At 33.2% G+C, this 24,881-nt stretch overlaps 1 protein-coding gene across 1 annotated transcript in view; it reads left to right on the top strand.

Moving 5' to 3' along the window:
* The first annotated feature begins 746 nt into the window (after positions 1-746).
* chinmo (Chronologically inappropriate morphogenesis) overlaps positions 747-24,881 on the top strand; it is a 64,020-nt gene continuing 39,885 nt past the window's right edge. Inside the window, exons 1-2 of the mRNA XM_076136603.1 lie at positions 747-890; positions 8,607-8,625. Of these exons, the coding sequence (XP_075992718.1) occupies positions 8,618-8,625 (8 nt within the window). The 5' untranslated portion in view covers positions 747-890; positions 8,607-8,617. The remainder of the gene's footprint in view (positions 891-8,606; positions 8,626-24,881) is intronic.

The following is a 24,881-nucleotide window of genomic DNA, read 5'->3' as shown; positions in this document are numbered from 1 at the left end:
GTTGCTAACCCATCTCTATAACTTCTTATCAGCTCACATATTAACCAAGAAAATAAGCATACAAACTCGTTTTTCTTTCATTCCCAAATCCACATGAAAACCTAAGAAAAGTGAGGTGAAAATAACATGGCAATAAATCTCTTCAGATTGACTATCGAGCTATGTGGAACAGGAAAGTACGCGATCGTATCCAGTCGCACTGTTTAGACAACTTATGTACGCAACGACTAAAGGTAGCGTAAACATTCTCACGGAAAACTATATCCAGGGGATTATTCACGCCTCCTACTACTGTTTAATCTACGATACATATGATCTGTTTACACTTCACCAACTACTGTTTAGATATTAGAGATCTACAGAAATCATCATAGTTCCTACACAAAGTGTGCTCGAACAAAATATCACCGGCAACTCAGCAGACCATTAGTGAGGGCATTGTGTCCTCGCCTAAAGCAGGTGGATAATTGATTGGGCAAACATTCACGGGAATTTATAAAACCGTTACGCAATGCATTTTTTAGGGTCGGCGCGGGTAGTCAGCGCTTTTCAGAAATTACACAGGGCGGTGGGTGGCGGTGCGAACGGTGTGCGGGATATGACGTTCGATTTAAAGGGTAGGTGCGTAAGGTGGGGGTGGGCCCGGCTGGCTGCAGGGCGGCTGTTGACGGGCGCGCGGCGCATGCGCGCTGGTGTCGCAGGCGCCCGCCGCCGCCCGATTTCCGTGCCGATGACAGTTCGCCGGGACTTACTTCCTCGATACCGCGCGTCCGCGGCGCCGCTGCATCCAGGCCGAGCCGAGCCCCGCGCCTGGCGCTGCTACCGCGCACAGCTACGCACCGACACGCCGCCACACCACGTCGATGGCACACTGAACACGCTCATTCCACGTGAGTACCTACAGATGCATTACGACATACGCCGCACGCTCCAAACACAATTAGTGTTCTACGGTTTTGGAAATAGGTTACATGTTCGATTGATAGTTACAGCTGGTACTTATGTTCATGAAAATTTAAATAGGTTTCCTTTTCAAAAGCGTAGAGCATAAGTAGTATGTGTTATTTTATACGTCTCAGCTGATTCGGTGTTTGGATTTACGTGATTGTTTGGACGACTATGGATATTGTCGTCGCTGCTTAATAAAAGGACTAAAACCTGAGTCAGTTTACTTAATTGGATGATAATTTGATAAGTGATAATGTTGTGGCAATGATAATTGATATATTCGTTCATTAATTTGCGAGGTAAGTTCATTTACGTCATTCATTTTGTTTGTGAAGTTGCTTTTTTTATTGTTTTTAACAAGTATTTATTCGAAGGATTAAAAAAACTGTCCTTTACAAAGTATATTTTTCATCATAAATGCGTAAAGTGCGTAGTTGTAATGTCATTGTTTTGTGTTATTTTTCACTTCCTTATTTTAATTACTTTAATTGTGTGTTTGTACTGTTAAAAACTTCTAAATCGTATTTTAACTAGAATACGTAATTTAATTTGAATATATTTTAGTTAACAACCAGCTGCGCTTCAAATTTTTTAATTTTATTCTAATCGACTGACTCTAGATTAAAAAACTTAATATTGCAAGAATAAGGAATAAGAATAACTAATAAAGCCTATTAAACCTTCTTTTTTTGTTTCTATAGTATCTAAAATTATTTATTTTACATGTAAATGCGTCATTTAAGAAGATTATCATAGGCATATGAGTTATTTTATCTCAATAAAAGTCATGTTTATTAATGAAGGTTCGTTTTGGTTGGTTCCTTTTTAATCTAATTATCAATAAAGTCATGAAATGATTTGATTTGAAAACAAAGGAAACCATAAAAAATCTAGCTTACATTTTCTACCGGAAGTTAAAATTAAAGTGTTTTTCAGTTGATTCATTGATTATATTATTTATCATTAAAAATATCTCGAGTAATAAAATAGGTGATAATAACAAAATAATTGCACGCAGTATTCGGGGAAATCCAAACTCATACAACTTGCATTCTTACGCACTTTATCTTATATGCCTAAATGAAAAAATAACTAGGTATAAATTGCTATGTTCATAAAATCGCATATCCGTCAAAACAGCATAGATGACATTCTTATATACCAGTATTAAAAATCTAGTAAATTTCAATCAAATACTTATCAATTATTTCAATAGAAAAACAATTGATCTCCTCGTAATTGATAGTAAAATAGTTGAAAATAACCTATTGAAAATTTTAAAACTGAAAAAAAAAATAGTAGTCTTGTATGCTTTTAGAGACAGATGCTAATAGTATTGCGTTCTAATTAATAAAAAATATTTACAAAACAGTAGAAAGGTACGTTCAAAAACTGCCTATTTATCAAGCTAGATGCAAAAGTTTGACATTGAACGGTACACGTCTACGCATGCGCTAATATTTATCCAGATGTAACGTATCTATACGTATGTAGGTACCAGAAGTTAATTCCGAACGCACCCGTGTTCGAAAATTTCAATTTCGAATTAGGAAATTCGATCGGCCATTTTATTTATTGATTACTTTTTAATCTGTTGCATGATTGCATTATTAGCAACCATGTCCCACCTTTATTTGGTATCTGCCTACCCCTATGAGAAAAAACAGTGATTTTATGTATGTATGTAAGAATATCCCACCTATTTTCATATTATTTTATGTTTAAAAAAACATGGTCACATTCATTTTGGTTTTTAAATGATATTGTTTTTTTAACTGCGTTTGAATGTCACCTACTGACATTTATTTGTTTTGAATTCTAGAATCGAAAACAGGGTTTTGTATCAAGAGGCGGTAAAATTATAATCGTAGAACTAGTTTTTATGATATTATCTGATTTTATTACGGCATCGATGTTAAAATAGAAATAAAAAAATTATGTAAAATAAATTATTTAACTTTGATCGCAAACAATTTTTTAAGCTTTTCTCAAACTCAATTCAAATCAACAATGGACGCATATTATTATAATAAAGCAGCATTATTACTGTTTAAGTATTAAATACGGAAAACCAAGATAAACTTTGAAATAGGTTCACACGCAAGAAAATAGGATACGTTGGAAGAACTTTATTATACTGATTTGTAATAAACATTACGATGACATTTATCTAATAAAACAATAAAAAGTAAAACAATGCCTTGAAGCAGTATTTAATGTAGAAACTACAAATGACATTTTCGTATGCATTAATGTTTCAGGGGTGTCGTGACACCCCTAATATTTAATATCAATGACTTCATCGATACTGTACTAAAGTACCGCCAAACACGACAGAGACTACCACTAAAATATCGAATAAACGAATTTCCCAATACCTTTATTAAGTTAAACCAAGTTGCCAAACTTTGCCGGTAGTTCGCGCCACTTGTCACTCCTAATGATCGCGTTAAAAACTTTATTCCTGTCATTAAAATTTCTTTTGTATTCAAAACTACAGAATCGTAGAGTCCTGAATAATTTCATCTGTTAGTCTTTGGTAAATGCGTAGATATTAGTATGGATTTAATAGAAATTTTAGTTGAAAGGTGAGCGGGGGGTTGAAGGCTAGAGGGTGGGAGACACGTGTAAGCCTAACTGCGTAACGAGTAGGCTTCGAGTCGAATTGAAACTAGAATGCTCTCATTATTTGTTAATACTATAAAGTATTTGTTAATACTATGAAGAAATTATTAATTATTGTGTACTGTTCGATACAGGAATGTCACATTTTTCAGAAATAATGTTACTCATTGATTAAAAGTAGTTCTCGTAACATATTCCAATGTTTTATGTATAATATTTTCTACTGATATGCACTAATGCATTTGGATTATACATAGCTGATTTTGTTAGTTTTATAACAATAATTTGAATTGCTTTATCACACTCTTGTTGCACTGCAAGTGCAACGCCACCTGGTGGAGGAAAGTACAAATTACACTTTGGAAAAATGACAACCCAAATCATAACTTATATTTTAATGGAAAAAGTATACATAATTACATTATTAGAAAAACAAAACATACAATAATAACAAATAATTATTTCCACAACATATTTACGAAATAGGAGCAATTTGTTCCATAATTTTACAAGCTCCAGTGATCGTAATATTGCATCCCCATTACAGAGAATATCGGATCCTCTTAGGGGGTTGCTACGGGTGACATTTTACCTGTAGAGCCCCATTGTGAATGATATGTATAGGTATAGACGGACACGACTGTTCGCAATAGGGTGGGGTCAGGTAGAGTCGATGCAGGAAGTATTACGATTCAATAATATTGATGTATGAGGAAATCTATTGAGTGAAAGCTTAGTTATATGGGAATATAAATGAATATGCAACGAAAAGGACTTAAGTCTCAAGTCTTTGGAATGAGGTGTGCCCTTTTGAAAATAGAGCGAGGTTGTTGCTGTATTTTTGATCGAACAAAATTTTACTAGAACTATGTTTTATTGCTTGGACTCATCAAAATGCGTTGGGTTTTCCTTGTTCGTTTATGAAAATACTTATGTCGAACCTTTAATAAAAGATAAAAGTACATTTCATTTTCATCTCGTATAGCCGAATACACATTATGCCCCTCAAATTTAACCCATTATTAATTATCATGTTCTCTTTGGCATTTTTAAGTTTATCGTAGCGACATAAATACTTTTGAAGAACACCTCAAATTTAATTCATAAGCAATTTTGTACAAATGAGTAGGTACTTTGCAAGCCAAATGAGTACTGTCCTGTCCTACTTTTTAATTATTAGTTTATACAATTGTTAATCAAACGCGAATATTTTAGCTAAGGATATCCTGCAGATGTGTGCAGTGATAATATAAATAACTATTGTGGTCGTGCTATCAAAATTGTTGGAAAATATTTGATACCTATGTACTATGATTTATACTAGTTTCCTCACAGATTTCAAAATATCTATAAATAAGACTAAACATAGTTCTAATTCCAGTTTGCAGCACCGTCGTTCAGACAGCTAGGTCTTATGATGAGATGTTTGAAAGTGAATGAAGCAAATGTAGTTTGTAGGGATTATAGCAAGATTTGATGTTTTTTGTTTCTGCCTACTCTTATGAACAAAAAAACCTGATTTTATGTACGTAAATATAAAATAAATAAATAAGGTTTTTAAGAAAAATACAGCGCGAGTGTAATAATAAGTGTTTGTTTTTATATCTCCGTTAGTTCAATCCAAAGTTACAGAATAATCTTAAAATTCATTCTGCATTTTCCATCATTTTCCTCTTGGAACACAATTGTGCATAATTATGTATTTAGTGTAAAGTACAAGAGTATCACATAATCTTATTTTTCGTGTATCCGCGATAAACGATGCAGCCATCTAATCAATGTGCGTACCTAACACTGATTAGATAAAACAACAATGTTGTAAACTAAAACTATACAGGTTGTTTGAAAAATATGTCTGCAGTTTTCTTCGAAAAACGTATTACGTCCTTAGAATAATAATATAATAATTTTTATATTAAGCGCAGCATTTTTAGTAAGTAAAAGTCTTGCATTTTCATAAGACTTTAGATACTTCTCCTTTACTGCTTACACAAGTTATATTACAGGCAGAAAGTAAGAATCATATTTGTAATGATCACACAATTGTTTTAACTCCTAACATAATCACTGCTCTGGCACCCAACAAAATACTTCATTTCTAATTTCAACAATAGCCTTATGTTTACAACAAGGAGATGCAGCTCTATCAACTGTTTTTGAAATGGTACGGGTTAATAAAATACTGATTAAAACAAATTGTAGTTTTATTTAACCCTGTTCCTACTATGCATTTCTTTATAGCGCTTGAAGAAATTCATAAAATTGATGAGCAATTGAAGGTTGGAAAGCCTTCGATTAGTCGAATTGTTAGAGCAAAGAAGCTGTAGTCTTTTGTGATTGTTAGTTTAAACAAATGTGAGGAAGGGAATTTAAAAACAAATACAATATATTTACGAATAAATAAAAATAACTCTAAGGTCCGGTGGCGCTTTTGCTGGAACTGTTTATGTGTAAACTGTTTATTAAGCGGAATTTTGTCAGTTCTTTTCAAACATTAGCTGTCACTGTTATCTAGCTCAGGGGTTCCCAACCTTTTCTTAGTCAGGGACCACTTTTATTTAATTGTTGTTAGCAGGGACCACTATGTGAGTATATTAAAAATAAAGAGTTATAATCATCCTGAAAATTATAAATTTTTAAATCATTCGCGGACCATATTTTGACTTCCGCGAATCACCAGTGGTCCGCAGACCACTGGTTGGGAACCACTGATCTAGCAAAAAGGTTATCTGATACTAAGTCAAAACTTGAAACTGGTCCTTAAAATTCTATTTCAATAATAATGAATTGGTTAACGATATCTGTTTCACTTTGAAAAGAACTTTACCTAATCAATACCCACTCTTCAAGCAGTATTATCTATATATTTTCTTTAAAATTACCTAACAGGAAAATTTAACAGAATAGTTTCACGATGCACTTAATTTTTTCACCAATGACGCGTATCAGGAAATGTAAAGGGAATTAGTTGCGGCGTGTTTTTTTCTCAAATCGCTCACTGGAACGTTACGGCGTACGACTTGTTTGGTTATTGCTCGTATTACAATTGTTTGTGTTTGGTATAAAGTGACTTTTATAGTATTTTATAGTGTAGTATTTTGTATAGATTTGCTATTTCTGTGGCTCTGACTCTTTACGTCTGAATATCAAAATATTTGGCGTATAGAAGATCGAGAAGTCTGAAGAGGAATAGAGAGGCCTGTGTCAAGTAGAGCTAAAAAAAAATGATAATTGTATTCTACTTTCCGTGCATAATTTTACAGTTTTGCTGTGAAATCTTTAAAGACAGACATACTATTTGTAATATTAGGAGTGATTTAATAACATAACTTGTATCCTAAAGTTTGTGATTCAATTTAAACCGTTTTGTCTAAGTTGGCCATATTAACGCTATTTATTTTTAAATGTAGGAAAGACTATCTCAAAATATCATTACAAAGATATAAGCGGCACTCAAGAAAATTCAACTCAATCATGCACGATTTTTTAAAGTCTACCTTAAAATCACACTATAAAGTCTACTAACGTTAAAGTTGAACTCAGTCTTGCACTCAAGATACGTCTTTGGTACAGTATTCCTTAAAATATCACTATAAGATACAAAGCTATAAATTTAAGTAACACTCAATAAAGTTGAACTCAATCTTGCACTCAAAACTCGACTTTATTAAACTCGTATCACGCTCGCCCCGTATTCTAATACACCAGCGCTATCATAATTCTCGTGGCCTTCAGCTGTCGTGATAACTAGTGTCGATTGTTATTGTACATTTCGGCCATTGCACATTTGTAGGCACATGATTACTTCTAATATTTTATCTTTTATTATATCTGTAAAGTGGGAAGTTTTAAATATATTTTTAGATTAATAATTGAATTTTAAGTCGGATGTTTTTGGCAAATGAATCATTTTTTATAATTTTCAGCGATAATGTCTATTTATATGAATGATTTTAATATAATTGTAATATTAGCTTCATAAGAATGTCATTAAGGAGTGAATATTTGACAATTGAAATATTGGCTTAACAAAAGATCTATATTTTATCTTCATTCTAGCTTAATTTAGATTAATATTATAAATTTTTGTCCTAGACTTGCATTTATTATACAGATTATGAAAGTATAATTTATAGAAACACAAAAATGTAGTAACATTGTAATGCTCTTAAAATACGCGCAGGTTTATAACGATTAATAAATTCGATTCAATTTTTTGATGCTGATCTAAGCCTGTCCTAATAATAAAATTACTAACACGCATGCTTAATAGATCTGTAAAAATAATAATATCGTAAAAACCACGTTATTTCCCCAATTGTTTAAACCATTACTAACATTGGTTTGTATCTATGTACAAATTATTTCTATTTCTGCTTAATCTAGTACGAAATTAAAACTAATTGGCAGTTTAGACTATAAAGCGTCATTTTCATTTATCAATATCGTGTGGTTATGCGTTAGTGCGTATATACCCAATACGTTTTACCTAAATGCGTCACTAAATAGTGAATTCACTTAATTTTCCTTCTCTATTCTAACCTATATATTTATTATATCTTAACAATTCAAAACTGTTAATCTCGGTTCTCCCTTTTTTATGTTTAACTTCGCAGCCATCCTGGCTTTATGCCTAATAATAACATATTATTAAATAAAATATATCAAAAAATATTTTAAAATTGTATTTTTTCGACTGCTAAGAAGCCATGTTGAAACCTTTTCTCGTCTCTTACTTCTTAAATCAGTATCGGTTAGTTATCAGTGGCTTTCATAAATTTGCTGTCTTTTCTATCAACTGAATTGTATCTATCGGATATTAAACATTCATTCAAAATCTTTGAATCTGGGGCTTAATATTCAAAACGCCGTAACCGACCTCTTTCGTAAAGAATTTAAATACTTTTTGGTATTAGGTATACAGCCTTTTTTAAAGTGTCATGTTTGTGTTTGTGACGTGCATGTCTGTGTCAATGTTAATTTTTAAAATAAACTAATTTAGAAATATTCTCTCCACATGTCCTTACCAACAGACGAATAGGAAATGAAAAGGTAAGAAAAACTATTATATTATAAATAAATTGAGCAAAATATGAATGTAAATAAACGATACCAATTTTGTATACACCTAAAGTAACTGTCAAATTGGTAGAGTAACCATGGTAACCATGTAAGGCTTAGGACCGACCAATGAGGAATCATTTAGGCAAAGAGGTAAAAAATATTTTACCAAGATGGAATTTAGTTCTAAAATTATTTAGTCAAAACTAATTTTGTATAATAATACAATATGTAGATCTAAAATAATGAGACATAGTATTGTTCCGTTTGCCTAAACTAAAAAAAAACTAATTCAAGTTTCAGTCTATTTCTTAAAACCTTTCTCTAGAAGACCAGTATCCTGCAGCGGCACAAATTAATTATGGGTTTTTATTCATTTCCCTTCTAATTTGTTTGGCCTATCCGTGTACATATCCGTGTATAGTACAATTCATTAAAACCTATTGCCCAAATACTAGACTTCCTTACATCCAGCGTAAGTCACAAAGTCATCTTTTAGTATATCCAACCTTATGTGTAATAAAATAAGGTGCAAAATAATGTGTGCAACGTATCGCAATGTATTTTACGGATATTAAAATAATATATTTGACAGAAGGAAATACAATATTGCAGTATTTGTTTTGGGGACTTTCCGTAGGGAAAGAATATTTTTTGATAATAAAACTTCGTACGTAATTCCATTGTGCATTGTGGTTGAGTCTTGTATGCATCGTCTTCCTGTTTTGTTTCGTTATTGGGAATGTATTGACCTCTATATAGTTAGTTTCATCATCTATAAATAAGTATCGTTTTGTAAATGTAAGACTGAGTTTTTCATCACCAAATAAGTTTTGCTAGGATTTTTTTCGTGTTTTTATTGACAGGTTATATCCATACTCCATTTTAAAAAAAGTTAAGATTCTAAAGAAAATACATGACTCAGAAAAAAATGGCTGTGCACAGATACTTAAGATATATTACAAAAGTTGCAAAGTTTTTGTAAAAAATATGCAACCAAGAATTTTATTTACGCCATAAAAATAGTAGAACTAAAAGTTAAAACCTAGTTATAAAGAAACGACCAAAAATATTTATTTCTTACGAAAAGCATGAGTATAAATTAGAGATGAAACGGATAGCAGTTTGGCCGGATACCGGATACCGGATATTCGGCCTACCACCTGGCCGGATAGCCGGATATCCGGCCGCCGAATATTCGGCGGACCTTAGCCGTTTGGTGCAGCGCACACACACTTGGCGTAGGCGACGTGCGAACGACCGGGTGGCCTCGGTTTGATTCGGGTCTTTTCGTTGATGAGCGAAGTTAGCAATTCTTTCATTCATTGACTTATTGTGTCGATTGCAGTGCAGACACGTGCGTGACTTTAGGTTATTATTTCATTGTGCTATTGTTATTTGAAAATTTCAAGTTCTTAAGTCTTACTAAATAAAGTAAATAATTACTTAACAATTTTTTTTATCCAGATCTTTTTTTATTTCGGCCGGATGTCTATCCGGCCGAATAGTAGTTATCCGGTATTCGGCCGGATAGTATTAAAGCCGCCGGATAGGCCGGATACCGGATAGTTACCGGATATCCGTTTCATCTCTAGTATAAATATAATAAGAAATTAATTCTAATTAAAGTATTTTTGTATTGTTTAAAATAAAACTCAGTTTTATTCAGAGCCGATAATGAGTTTCGTCGTAGCAGATACGTAGGCATTGCTACGGAAAATCTAGACTTAGTACTCAATTTTACTAAGTCTTGTAAAAAGTGTTAGAATTGTTAAAAAAAATAAAAAAGTATACTTTTTACTTTTTGTAGACCTCATTACATAGTTTTTATTTAACTATTTAGGTAAAAACGATTTTTAAAACTATTTTTAATTATGTTTTTTTCTGATACAACTCGATTTCGACGATATAAGAATTGAGAACAAAGAAATCGCTACGTAACCTATAAATAGATTTGTTGCCAACCGAGTGTAAATGACACACTAAAACATATTTCAATAAAAAATCATAAAAACTAGACCGGTGAACAGTATATATAAAATTATTCAAAGGCCTTAAAATAAGTGAAATCAAGGTATAAAATACACTACTACCTAACCCATAAAATAGAGTCGTAATACTATGTATGTAAAATTTAAAAAACTAGAAGGAAAACAAACGCCCCAATCGAAATACTAAAGTAATAGATTCAGTGTCAATAGCCTGTGAACACAATACAACGAGCTAGTGTGCCTAGCGTCAACTAGCGTGGAACTAGACAATGTACCTACGCCGCGAACTGCGAACTAAAACCAACGATGTGTTTGTATGCGTGGTATGTGATGAAGTAAAATTCACAAATGCGGCAGTGGGGCGTCGTCGCGGCGTTTGCAGAATCGGCTGCATCGCGAGGGCCCCGAGGGGCGCCGCTCTAGCCGTCTTTTTTCATTTTGCGTGCGTCTTTTTTTGGCAGCGCGCGTTAACCTTGGATTTTTTCATAGCGAAGCGCTGCACGTACGCGCGCAAGTTTCGGATAGTCGTAGAGCGTCCCCCACTCGGCGCGTCCGAATTTTCTGCATTCGGCCGGCGTGAAGAGTTTTCGGCGGTCGCATTCGCGAGCGAGGCTCCCCACGGCTAGGAGCGAAGCGCGCACCGGCACACACGGCCTGCAGACGGAGCGGTCGGCGCGAGCGCAAACGCGCCATGCAATATGCGGAAGTGATCGCGACCACGACCCAGCGGTGCTAAACTAAACGAGTGTAACTCAAGTGTAGTGAACGCACATTCAGTGATACAAACTATGATATTTGTGCATACCTCGACATACATCTAATGGTTTTCTATTAACGATACAAGGACTGTGGAATTTGCGACATGGAATCGAGGAAAGTATTGTCTTTATTAGTTACAATTAGGATAAGTACGAGCATTCCTCTTCGCTAGTTGGGTTTTTGGGTGTGACCAGGAAGTCGCAATAGGGTTATAGAAAATATGCGACTCGCGTAGCCTCATTTGGGAGTCAATCTTGACGATTTAAAATAGGCATCGAGATACCGAGTCATTGATAAATACATGTTGACACCCCGCGGCATATGATACATTTTAAGCGCGTGCGAGGGTGTACAGCAGTTTGCACCTTAAGTTGTTCATGCATGAGAACGATTTTGCGCAGTTTCGTATCGTCCCGAAGTTTTGCATACACGTGCTGCCGTCTCGGGGCTATTGAACTTGATAATGAGACAACCGTATCTCCCACTTTTTGTTCAAACTTATTGCATCACTAATTCTTTCTGCGCGATCACCACTGACCGGTTCCTTAAAATTTCCCAGTAGCTGGAAGTGTATTATCTAAGATGATTCACGTGGTGCGTAAGGCCGCACATCGCCCATCCCGATATCAAAGTTCGCCAATCGAATCAGAAAATCTAACGAGTTTGTCAAAAATCCAGTTCTACAACATAAGAATTGGGATTAATAATTAATGGGTGCGTATAAATTGCGCTCCGAAGTCGGCCCGGAACCGCTCAGTGAGGCGAAAACTGGTCTCGCAACGCATTAACATTTGCATAGAAACTGTCAAAGTGGCCTCGTGCGACGGCCGTCCATGGGCGAGCTATTAGCACCTAGACACCGGCCGCGGTCAGCGTCGGCCGAACGCCTTGTGTTGCGTTTGCGCTTCTGCAAACGTCTGTCTCCACGTCTGTACCGTAGTTCACGTTACACCATTCACCTACACAATAATAAACCTTATGCCCTTCGTGATACAGCTGTGTTTTCCGGCACTCTATCATAGATTAGGCGTGTGATTTAAATTTTCGGTTAGGGCCCGCGTATTCTGGTCGTGTAACATCGCTGCATTGATAAATTTGGAAACACGAATTTCGGTTATCTAATTGTCTGAGACTTTCATCTTCGTTATCATGGCGTTTGCTGACTCAATTCCTGAGTAAACACTTATTTCATTATACATTGACTGTTCTCTTGGTATCGTTTACTATTTAGGGTTGACCTTACCCGGTTTGTACAACACGTAATCTTTATTGCCATCCATTGATTTTAATGGACTCTACTAATTAGGAGAATTATGTTAATATATTTAGTCCTCAATTTTTATTTGACTATCAAAAACATTAACATACGGTATGTAATGGGTGGGTTAGAAAAACATTGTTAATACGTATTTATTCGATGTTTATACCTCAGTGATACCGTAACAGTTGAATCGAATTTGATGAGATCGGTCACGGTTTTCATTTACTAACGAATGCCTAGCGGGCGATCACACAGAATTCAAAATCTAATTCCTTTAGAAATAAAATAGTATTCTTTCAACTATTCTTAGAGTTTTCCTTTTCCTTCTCAATTTTGTTGCAAGTTTTGTCTAGTGTCATTCATTTTGTTACTGTCTAAACCTGTATTTCCTGTTTTACGCGTAGTTCGCAGTTTTTTACGACTCAAATCGTGTTTACCATCATTGTTTTCATCTGATTTCACAAGTACTGCCTAAATGCCTATATTTACCAAATAAAAAGCATTTCTGTTTCGTTTGTAAACATTTTACAGCTAGTTCTATAATGATCTATTTCAAAATTAGATCGTTATTTCATAGTTATGAAAGTATCTTAAAAATTTGGACCATCGTTCGCCGATGTATATGTTATGAATTCCATTAGAATTTCTCCAACAAACATATATTATAGGTATTATGTTAAAGTTGTTGACAAAACAGAATCCTAAGACAACGATCTTTTACTTTTTTGTTACCCTCTCGTGATTTATTACTTGGTAAATACGAAGCCAAATATTTTTGGCCGTAAACATGACAATGAAAATAGCTATCTAAAAACTTGCTAAAAGTTTATTTCCTGCAACTAACTTCATTATTTTCACCGACAGTTCAGTTCAGTGACCCGTCGTTATACAATTAGAGTTGGACTGGACTGCCTACGCGTATGTTTTGTCACACACTTGCTGCACGTAGGCAGATACAGTGTTAATTCGATCTTCTATCGATACCTCAATAATTTCGAAAGTATCAAGGTATTTCAACTTTCTGCGCGAGAATTATTTTGCATTAATTTCTAGATCATATAATGCCCAGATTAGAACAGCCTCCTACTGCAACATGACGACTAGATTATGGTAATTCAGTTATATAATGTATTCGTTCTAAATATGCATAACATTAGTTTATTATGTTCGGGTATGAGTGAACTTGGCAACATTATTATATATGCCTAAATATGTGTGTATGAAGGTCGCTTAAATTTTTACATTTAGTCCACGTCACGGCGAGCGACAGCCAATGGGAGACGTTTATCGACAAACGCCGTTTGAAAACAAAATGTTCTATAGTTGTTCACAGATGACAATTTTGTTAATTTTCGAGGTTACTTAACCTTGTATTTATTTATAGTAGGTTTTTTTGGTTGTATTATCGAATTTGAATTTGAATAAGTACTTTGACGCTCAATTATAAATTAATCAGTCATTTCCAAAAGTGTTTTTTTGTGAATAGTTTTTTTGATATTTTTGATTACAGTACTTGTGTGTCTTTAATGTTTTATTGAATATGATGCCTTCAGCAGCAAATATTAAACTATTATTTTTGGATACTTTTGTATGGCGACACTTTTAATACATAATAGATACATTAGGAAGTTTTTTTTATTAAATAAAAATGCCGAAATCTTAGCAATTTGTGCGTGATGGTTATTAAAAGTAATCGTGCCGAATTTAGGTCGTGAACGCATTCACCAGTAGGCTAACTGATTAGCTTCTTTGAAAGATAATAATTAACATTGAATTACTTTGTGTTTATCTGATACAAGTATCTTGTCGGCGCTATAGTAACAGCTGATTCATATTATCTTATATTCTTGATGATATTTTGACCCGTAACTCTCGAAATGTTACTAATTTTTTGACTAATTTTAAACTGACTGACAGTTTTAGAACAGAAAATATAGGAAATAAATTTTGTTTAGAATAGAACCCTTACAGCTGCAAAGCCCGAAACTTAATTAAATCATATTATTATGTTATTTGAGTGACAATTTTAAAACTATCACTATATTTTGTATCGGTACTGTCAGTACTGTGTAATTTCCCACTTTTGGGCATAATAATTAAAATATCTACCTAGTACCAAAATAATTAACAATTACACTTAACCTGTAATCTCTATCATATTAACGCCTAATACAAAATAATTGTTACAAAAAAAATTTAAACTAAACTTTGTATCCAAACTTCCATATTTTATTTATGATTTATCAAAACGTATAAGAGTACTTAGAAACAATTTTTTCGGTAGACACGTGGTATCTTTGCAACTAAGATAACCTCGGCCTAACGCACTGATAACAATGATTAGTTTGAAAAGACTCACATTTTTATAGTGCGTTGTTGATTTGAAATGCGTGCTGTTATCATGCAAAATTCAGGGAAAACCTAAATGTTTAATTATTGTCTAATGAAATTGAAATTATGGTAATTGTGCAGAAAAAAATAGCCTTAAAACACGAATACAATAAATGACTACTGAAATGTCCATATCCATATTTGTACTTAACATAAATCGTGGAAAGTCCAGTATCTTAAACGCATTGAAGTAAAAATATAAGTAGTTCGTGCAATAAAAGTATGTACCAAAAATAGTTCATGTATTAAAACTTATATCAAAAAAGAAAAATTTCTAGCTCTAGCTGAATATACTCGTACTTCTAATGCAGATATCAACACATATTAGGGCGTGAAAATGTATTAGGAGTAGTATTTAGATGTAACAGAAATCCTATCTCACACGTTTTACTCATAATCTGTATTTGGTTACACAATATTGGGTTTATCTAAAGCCTCAAAACAGTTTATAAAAAGGTCACTGTAGCCAAAGGAAATGACACAACTAATTTGAATTTGCGAAAACAACACATTATATTACAGTTTATTCAGTTTGATAGTATCATACTTAGGCTTGAGTACCATTTATTAACATCGTGCATTGATGCATCGTAAAGTTAATGGTTGATCTAGTGCCAGAGTTGTTTAAGCCGCCCGAAGCCATGACAAAGACATAGCATGGCATAACGACAATTATCTCGATTAATAACAAACAGAACAGTCTTTTTACGTACTCTCCAAAGCACGGAGTCGCTCAGCTCAAAGACTAGCTGTCACCCATCTATAGTATGTCCTCGTAAAGGTAGCTTAACTCAATTGATTGTTTACTAACCGATAGCGCAAGCTATGAGCTCAAGTAATACTTCAATAGTAATAATATCGATATGACCATAAACTATCGGAGTATCCACTTTACATTCATTGAGCATGTCTTTATTGAGTCGGCTCTGGCCTACGACCGTCAACCAATCAGAACACTGCATTCGTATTTGTAACGCAAGTTAGGCTCGTCCTAGTAGAGATGTTGTTACGGTTATTTTCCGTGAACTTTCGAATATTTTATTATATTATAAGCAAATGGTGGTTTTCAGAATAATTGGAAGTTATACTCCGTCATTTAAAAACACAAATCGATTTTAAAACCTTTTAATACTAACTCTTCTCTTTACGCTCTTTTTTTACCTAACAACAGTAAAATAAATTATTAAGATTTTATAATAATCTAATAATATTTTTTTGTAGTAGCATTTTCTTGACTCTACAAAACGTCGCCAAGCTCTATGCTTATATTTTTTCTGCCTAATTCATCAATGTCTAGGGCGATATCGAAGTTGTGCAAAATATGTACAGCTGAGCTACTAGCAGCCAATATTATATACTAGGTATTAAGTTAAGATACAGTTAAATAACCTAAAGTTGTCAAACATACTTTTACTGGCCTTAAGATCAATAAAAATGAAGACGTTTCTCAAACAAAGTCATTCAGCATCTAATTTAGAGTAGTTATTTTTATTTCAAATCTCCAAATTCTCGACTAATAATGACTTATCTCCATTTCTGTGATAAGTAGGTACCACTAAAGGGAGAATTTCCCAGACCTCTGACGGTATATTTTGTTTATCAAGCTACATATACCTAGTAGTATTGTGTAACATGTTCAAATGAAGTAATTCACATATTTTATGCATCGTCGTAATGTTCGTCCCGTATGACTACACTCATTTCAGCTAATTTATATTTACTGAAAGAAAAGTTTAGCCCCAGGCTTTTAGGAACAAACGTGTAGCCTGGATTATGAAATATTTCCAAACTTCCTTTCCATCACGCGTTCAGATTTTACTGGTAGTAAACTTAACTATTATTTTATAAAGATTTAACCGTCATTTGCATTAAACACCTTAAATATGATAATACGTCCGATAATTTTATCTAAAAAAAATTAACCTACAACAGAGATAGAATATTTAAACGCCTATTAGGACGTCCCACTGATTTTCTAATAATGTACTGGATATTATTTTCATTTCCGAACGGCCTCGTCTAGGTCCCTGAGGGGGGGAGGGGTAAAGGAAGGTGGAGGGGGCCAAGGACAGCCTCCCGAGGACCTTTGGGGCGCGACGCTTACGTAACGTTGGCAACCAAGGCCGTTATGCGTTGGTGCGCGTGCAATAAGTACCATAAGTACTTACGTCACGTGTATGACAAATATTTGGACCAATGTTTGGCCATGGCTAATTGTGTGGTCGGTATTTGATCTTGTTGATCTTGTGGTGTTTAGTGCAAGCTTATTTATGTAACAATGGTTGTATGTAATGCAGCTACGGACAGGATATAGAGTTTCTATGTAGTATTACTAAACCTACACATGTATTCCAAAAGCTATGAACAATCTTTACTATATTGCTTGGGCCCGATTTAACCACTCCTGAACGAGTGTCAAATGGAATTCTGACAGCTGTTTTCTTTATTTTGCCGTCACCTTTATCTAGTAGATAGGTTATCTGAAACTTTTTCATGAGCTGTGATAATGGCACTTAGGCTTGCTTGTTGAATTTTTTAGTAATAATTAAAATATCTTATATTAGTAATATTCCTGATCAGGAAATCTTATGAAATTTTAGATGACTCTATCTTTCGAAAAAGAGTTATCAAGTATCCCTTTGCAAAATGTATACTTCAGGTTATCCACACGAAAGAAAAAACAATATTTAAACAGCACGCTACAGTATTTTCCATAACAAATAAAAATGTACCACATTACCTACTGTTTCATGTAAACACATGACTCACGATGATCCGTGTTAAATAAATAGTGGATGCACTTGATCCAACATTTGTAAACCAGTTCGTTTCAAGGCTTAGTTTAAGTATAGGAATAGATTAACTTAAAAACTAAAGTACTTTATAATTTACCTCTGGAATTACGATTTACTATGTACTTAAATTTTGTTTTAGAATAACAATGTATTGTGGAACTTAAAAATGCATCTTGGTTCAAATATTGTGTATTAAATTGAGTTATATGTTTACAAAAAGTAGTAACGAAATGGTCTTCATACTTTTCATGCTATCTCTTTCATAGTAATTAGGTTAGAAAAGTGTAGTATCGAATGTTAAGAAACGCATTTTATTACGGCACAATTTCTTAAAGCACATTGTTTAATTGCCTGCTATAGTTCTATAAACAGAAGAAACGGAAAATCCTTATAAAAAATCTCATATTTCTTGTGCATTACGAAAAAAATGCAGTTAATATGTTTTATGTATCCGTTCTACTAAAATGCTGAACAGCCGATGATAATTTAATCGCAAGCAATCACAATATTTCTTATTCCGTTGGGTACTTCGTGCAAATTTAGTTGCCAAGGTCGAGCGCGTTATCTCAAGTAAGATCGTTCGATATCGTATGAACGCAGCCTTAAGCTGAGTGCACATTTAAACATGAAAATGAGTGTGCACGTAATTTGTTATGTGTGTGCGACTTTGTTTAGTAAAAGATTTGTGGATTATAGTTTGGGTTTGAAAAATAATGCTGTTATTTGGTAAATAATCAAGCTTTTTTGACGTGTATAGATTTGTAAATTTAAGATTAAAGTCCTTTTGAGTAACGTCAATAAAGATGTATCATTTTCATGAAATAGTTTTCTCTAAATAAGTATCGAGAACTACCTATAGAATTTATGATTTGATATGGTTGGGCATATTTTCATGTGCATAATTTCAAGACTCAATAAGATTGTTGTGTTCGGAAGTGTTCGTGTGCACTTAGCTTTACAAGAGGTCGTTGCTACGTACTCAAGGCAATATACATAATTTTTATTTTTTGCATAAATATGACTCTATCGTTGCGGTTAAAAATCCTATAGGAACAATAAACATTGTAAAATGTCAAGGGCGAGCGTTACGCGTCAATTCTCTGACGTCATGTTTTAGGAAAAGTATTATCCTCGGTTACACTTCGTAACGATTATTAGAATTGGATATTTTCCAATTATACTACAAAATCTAACAGATTTTACTGTATAGATGAAACTTTCAGTATTTAATTAGTTACATCTTTCTAGCTTAAAACTTTTGAATCCGTTATCAAAATTCAGTTTGAAGTAACATTGCATTTTCACATTACATTCTTTTAATGTTGGTCTAAAAAAGCGTCTTATTGCGTGTTGGTGTAGATTTTTTTTTTAAAACCTCTAGCCCTCGGTTTCTGAGGTACATTTAGCGGTAGTTTATCTATTCAATAGCGTTAAAACTCATACAAAAAATGCAACTGGGGGTAAGACCTGCATAAAATTTCAAAAATTCTTTAACATCTACTGCATTATGCATTCACTAGGAATATTCCTTAACAACTAAATAGGAGTATGAGTGATTTGATTGAGAGTCGCGTCGGTCCCAATCGCGATTTGTAAATGAATATCACTTGAACGTCTGTCAATAAAGAGCGTAAGTGTGACAGATGATGTAGACATATGAATATGATGGTCTAATATTAGAATCTTTTGAGCGGACTTTGACAATATTAGCTATACTACTGCATTAAAGACTTCTTGAGTGTGTAAGGTTTTAGTTTTAATATAAAGTATCAAATACGTTTAGGCATGTTATAAATTATATGTAAACCAATTTAGTAGTTTTCGTTTTGAAAGATTAACAAACATTTTTACTATCTTTTGCGTTAATAAGAGTAAAAGATAGTTTTTTAATTTTCTATCGACTTATCAGTATTGAAGCTTGATTGTCTTATTGGTCCATCTTATTTTGTCATAATATGTACTTCTGCAGCTTATTTCTTTGGAAGCTAATCATAGCCTGCTTTTTATAGTTTACGAAAACATTATTTTTTACCCAAAATAACAAAATTGCAACGCAGCTACAATGCATAAAGCAGAAGTTTTAAAATGAAATTTTCCAGATTCAACATTTCAAAAGTTGTTGTTTTTTTCTACAACGAATCAGTTTGTTTTTTTCCTTTTCATATTGCACAGGTGTTTTGTAGAATACTGAAATTCAGATTGTCGCCTGGCCTTGCATGGTTACAGTTTGACGTCATCGATTGTGTTGTTGAATAATAAATATCTAATTAATTAGTAATTACATTATAGAATATGTTTTAGGGAAGTCTTTGGGTCAGAGCCCATTCGTCCCCTAAGATTCGCACCCTGTGCCCACTCGTCCCCTGGAACTTTTGAGGGGCCCATTCGTCCCCTGAAGAATATTTATTTTTATTCATTCTTCTAATATAAGTACATGTATATGTGTATACTGCAGCTTGGTAGTCCTGGTACAGTCGCGCAGAAAAGGCTATAATAAAAAATATAGTATTTCGGTAGATATCATGTTTATTTCAAATAAGATTAACACATACAAAATCACAATGTCCTAAGTAGAAACTAACAAAATACAACTCTTTTACAAAAATCAGTCTTCATATAAATCAACATTAAATATAAAATATGCAGAAAAAATAGAACACATATGAACTGTAAAAAATAACTTCTTATTTTTTTTATATTTACCAACTACATACATGCAAAATCATAATAACTTAAATCTAACAAACTATAACTACAATAACAAAAAATGACTAAAATCATAATAATTATTGAAGATTAAACAAATCAACATTATTTTAGTACAAAACTAATCTTATATTTGTTTTTTCATTTTAAATTAATAAATATATACATAGCTTTCCCATGCAGTGGCCTAGTGAAATTTAATTTTCAAAAAATTGGCTAATTATGCGATTTATTCTCGCTTCATTTTCAATCGATTCAGGAGTCCGATTATTTGTTTGGACACCCCTTTGCACCTGATCCTTTGATGATTTTTTAACAAGCCATTCGTAGTGAGACAATCTTACATCGTAAGCCTATCGATAGGTTATATTATTATCATGACGGATTATTATTCATCATAGCTCTTTTTTCAATGATCTGTTATGATTTATTAAATTAATTCCGTTAATAAACTGTTCACAAGTGTATTATGTTAACCGTTTCTAATGTAAAATATAGTTAATTTTATCTCAGGGGACCAATAGGTACCTGAATAGGTGCCGAATCTTTAACTTATATTGTATATATATTAGAGGGGACGAATGGGTACCTTAAAAATAATATTTTTTATTAAAATATTAATTGGTCCCCTACCAGGAGACCAATGGGCACCTATGTAGGGGCCGAATCTACAACTTTTATACTAGGGGACGAATTTTAGGGGACGAATGGGCTCTGACCCAAGTCTTTGTGTTCGGAAACTCCGAAATGCATAAAAATTGCTAATGTAGGTCCTCGATTGACTTCTTCACCTTGTACGTCATTTGGTCTTACATATTATTATAAAATTAAATGTAATTCGTAATTGAAGAAATAAACAATGAAGCAGCATGTGTTTTATGATTTTCTAATATCCATTAGAAATTAACAATAAGATAAGAACAGTACTTACCTATTAAAGTGACTTACAAAAATTATATTTTCACTTGGCCTTTTTCGACATGCAGGTAACCATAGTAAAGTAGGTAGTGTTAGTATAGAAGGAAATTTGTTGCATAAAATTTAAGCGGAAACGCATAATTGTGTTATTGCTGTCAGTACAATCTGTATTACCTAGATTTAAAGCTAATATATGATAATAGTATAATCATTGATTAATTTTCAATTATCCTAATACTATAGTATGCTATCAGTATGCTATCAGCAGGACGTGTGCTCTTTACACCAGCATCTAAACTTTGAATCGCTTGAAAATGGCAATAGGCTTGCCCCTTATTACATGGAACTAACATTGTTAATGGCAAAACGTGGGTATATATGTATGTATCGTCTAAGAATCATGACAATGTATCTATAGTCTTAGTCTAAATGAGTTAGCATAGCAAAGGACAGAAGCGCAGTGTAGGAAAGTACTGCGCAGCGCGTGAAACGCAGAACGTGAACGTGAAGACGCGCGTAGCGAAGTGTAGCACAGCAAAGTGTATCGTAATTCATCATAATTCAATGGTTTATCCTTTAATAGGTCATTAGGTGTTGAAACATTTTGTCCTGTAAAGGATTACGTAAATTATTGATGACATGTAATTGGCTCTGAGTGGAATACCACGCCCCCTCTGGTATACCCTCTAAAACATTATTTGCGGATTTCCAAACAAAAATTTCCTCTTGGTATTACCCACGACATTAAATGCAATTAACCCAATAAACTGTCCATGTAATTAAAATGTACAGATTAGTTGCAATTATTATTTGTAATATTGCATTAAATATATTATTTTACTGTTTAATTATTCGTTCGATTTAATTATTATGCCAGTTGTGGTTGGCAAAAACCATATAGGTATAAGCCCTTAAAAAGTATATGTCGCTACGAATAATTCACGCATAGTTATTGTTGTGCTTGTTACTATGAACAATTATAAGGAAAATGTTTCATAGAACTATTCTAAATTTCGATAAGAATGGTTCGATTCTATGTCGAAAATGAAGGTAAATTGTAACGTAGTTTTGGTTGGATTATTAAGAAGGATATTCTGGTTTTGGTTTAGAAACACGTGTGACTTAATTTTGATGCGATAAAAATAAATAGTTTATACTAAAAATTCAAATTCACTTAACGTATGTTTCTAACAATGACATTTGCGTGTGCGTTGGTGATTTGCAGTATAAATACCTGAATTTATAATAAAAGCTCACTCAGAAAGTTCTTTTACTAAATAGAAAATTAATTCGTAATTAGGTCAATTTGAAATTTTAATGAACTTAATATTCTTCTGCTTATTACGATTTCCGATATAGTTTATCAATTAACTTTATTCGTTGGCCAATTAAATATAGTTTAATTATATAGTGTAATTAGTAGTAATACACAAACATGCTCGCCATGATTGGAGCCATAGATAAAAACACATATCCATTTTATTTATTACGATTTGTTCACACCACGTTACGTACATTTATTAAATACCATTTTGAGTCACACTTTAAGGAAAAGCCTCTTTATCAGCAAGGCCATAAGAAACACCAACCTTATGTAGATAAATTTTAAGTCGAAAATTGCCTATTACAAAAGAACAGTTTTTAGAAATTACGTTGCACATTCTAATTATTTGTGTGTGAGATCTACAATGCGTAATTTAACCTGTGTGGGACAGTCTTAGAACTGGTATTCCATCTGGTTTCAACGAATTCGGGTCAAGGATTATTTTCTTCACAAAAGGGATTGAGGTCCGGTTGTTGCATTATTTTGGTCACCCTACGCGGAACTTCGGGAGCAAGTATTGTTATTACTATTTATGTAAAACATGCATGGAATTAATTTTGTTATCACATTTGAGATGAGCGAGGGAGAGAACGAGATTTTTATGTATATTCCTCTCTTTTTTATGATTTCTTTCGTGGTAAAATTGTCAATTTGTGCTAGAGCAAAATAGATAGACCACAACGCAGAGTAATGAAAGGACTGCTTACAAATTCACACTTTTGATGCTTGTTAAATTTAATTGTTAGGGAGATTTCGTTGCATAATTTATTCAAATACAACATTTCAATAATTCAAACGTTTATGTACTAAATTATGCAATTGAAAGCAGTCACCCATGGACACTGAACAAGTTTCAATACGTAATATATTTTATAGCTTTCGGTACTTTTAATGACTTATATTTGATTAATGGCGATACAATTTCCTCTGTTTTATCGTAGTGTTGGGTAACATTAGCCCATCGGGTAACATGTATAAATTATGGGAAGTAAATCTTAACGAGTGTGTTTTAAGAAAGTGATCAAACTAATTAAGAATACAAGGTGTTTTGACTTGGTTTATGGTGCAGAGATATTAATAAAACTTGTACATCGATTTCGTTTTGGGAAAATTGCAACAGACAGATAGTAATAATTATGCAGTAAATTTTACTCAAAGAACTCTACTTAAGACGAAAGCTCTTGTTTTCGATGTTATTCCTTATAGTTGCCGTTCGGATAGTTGTCTATCGTCAAATAATTAACTATATCTGAATAAAAAAATTGATGATTTTGACCGATTCTTCATACAATTTACCAAGCTAAGGCGTGGCGGTAAATGATGAAAGCATAAACGTAGTTACAAAAACTAGTTTTATATTGGCATCGATGAGTAACTGAATTTGCCTCGCGGAGGGTACAAAGAACATCATCTTCTGAATCAAATTTTGTGCCTAAAGCTTCAAATTAAATAAAGATTTTCGAATCTCCTTTTATTTTCAAAAGTTATTAAGCCATCGTCACTGGTGGTCTTTCCCTAGGTTGTCATGGTTAATCTAAGTTCACCATACAATCTCACCAATTATCTATCAAATACGGTTATTTTATAGTTAGCAATTAGTCAGCTGATTGGTTTTGAAAATTAAACCTATTGAATCGGTAGTCAATTAAAGAGGCTTAAAGTCCTTGTATGATTTATATGTATTGTTTATGTGAAAAAAAGATTATGATTGCTTTTTTATTATACTAGTTTGTAAATTATTTTGTTTTTGAGAATGAGTGGTGAGTCAGAGGTTGTGAGTTCTACGTTACTATATTGTAGAGAAGAAATCACAAGCCCCTAATATCATGTAATATTCACTACTCGGTTTCTGTTAGACTGAATAGTAGTTACTTTAAATCGATTATACCTGTTTCAAAACATTAGTTAAATTCAAATGTTAGGTCTCTATTTATGGGAAGGGGTAGAATAACCTAGCCGGTATATGTCTGAATAAAGTAACAGCAAATGAATGTAACAAATTGACGAAATTCCTAATTTAACTGATACTCATTCAAAATCTGACCGTAATACTTAAATATTTTTTTATAGGTCGAAAAACAACAGGCTCTTATAAATAAACT

Source organism: Anticarsia gemmatalis, chromosome 3 (genome assembly GCF_050436995.1).
Source record: "Anticarsia gemmatalis isolate Benzon Research Colony breed Stoneville strain chromosome 3, ilAntGemm2 primary, whole genome shotgun sequence".
NCBI lineage: Eukaryota > Metazoa > Arthropoda > Insecta > Lepidoptera > Erebidae > Anticarsia > Anticarsia gemmatalis.
This window is presented reverse-complemented; position numbering and strand designations above follow the sequence as displayed.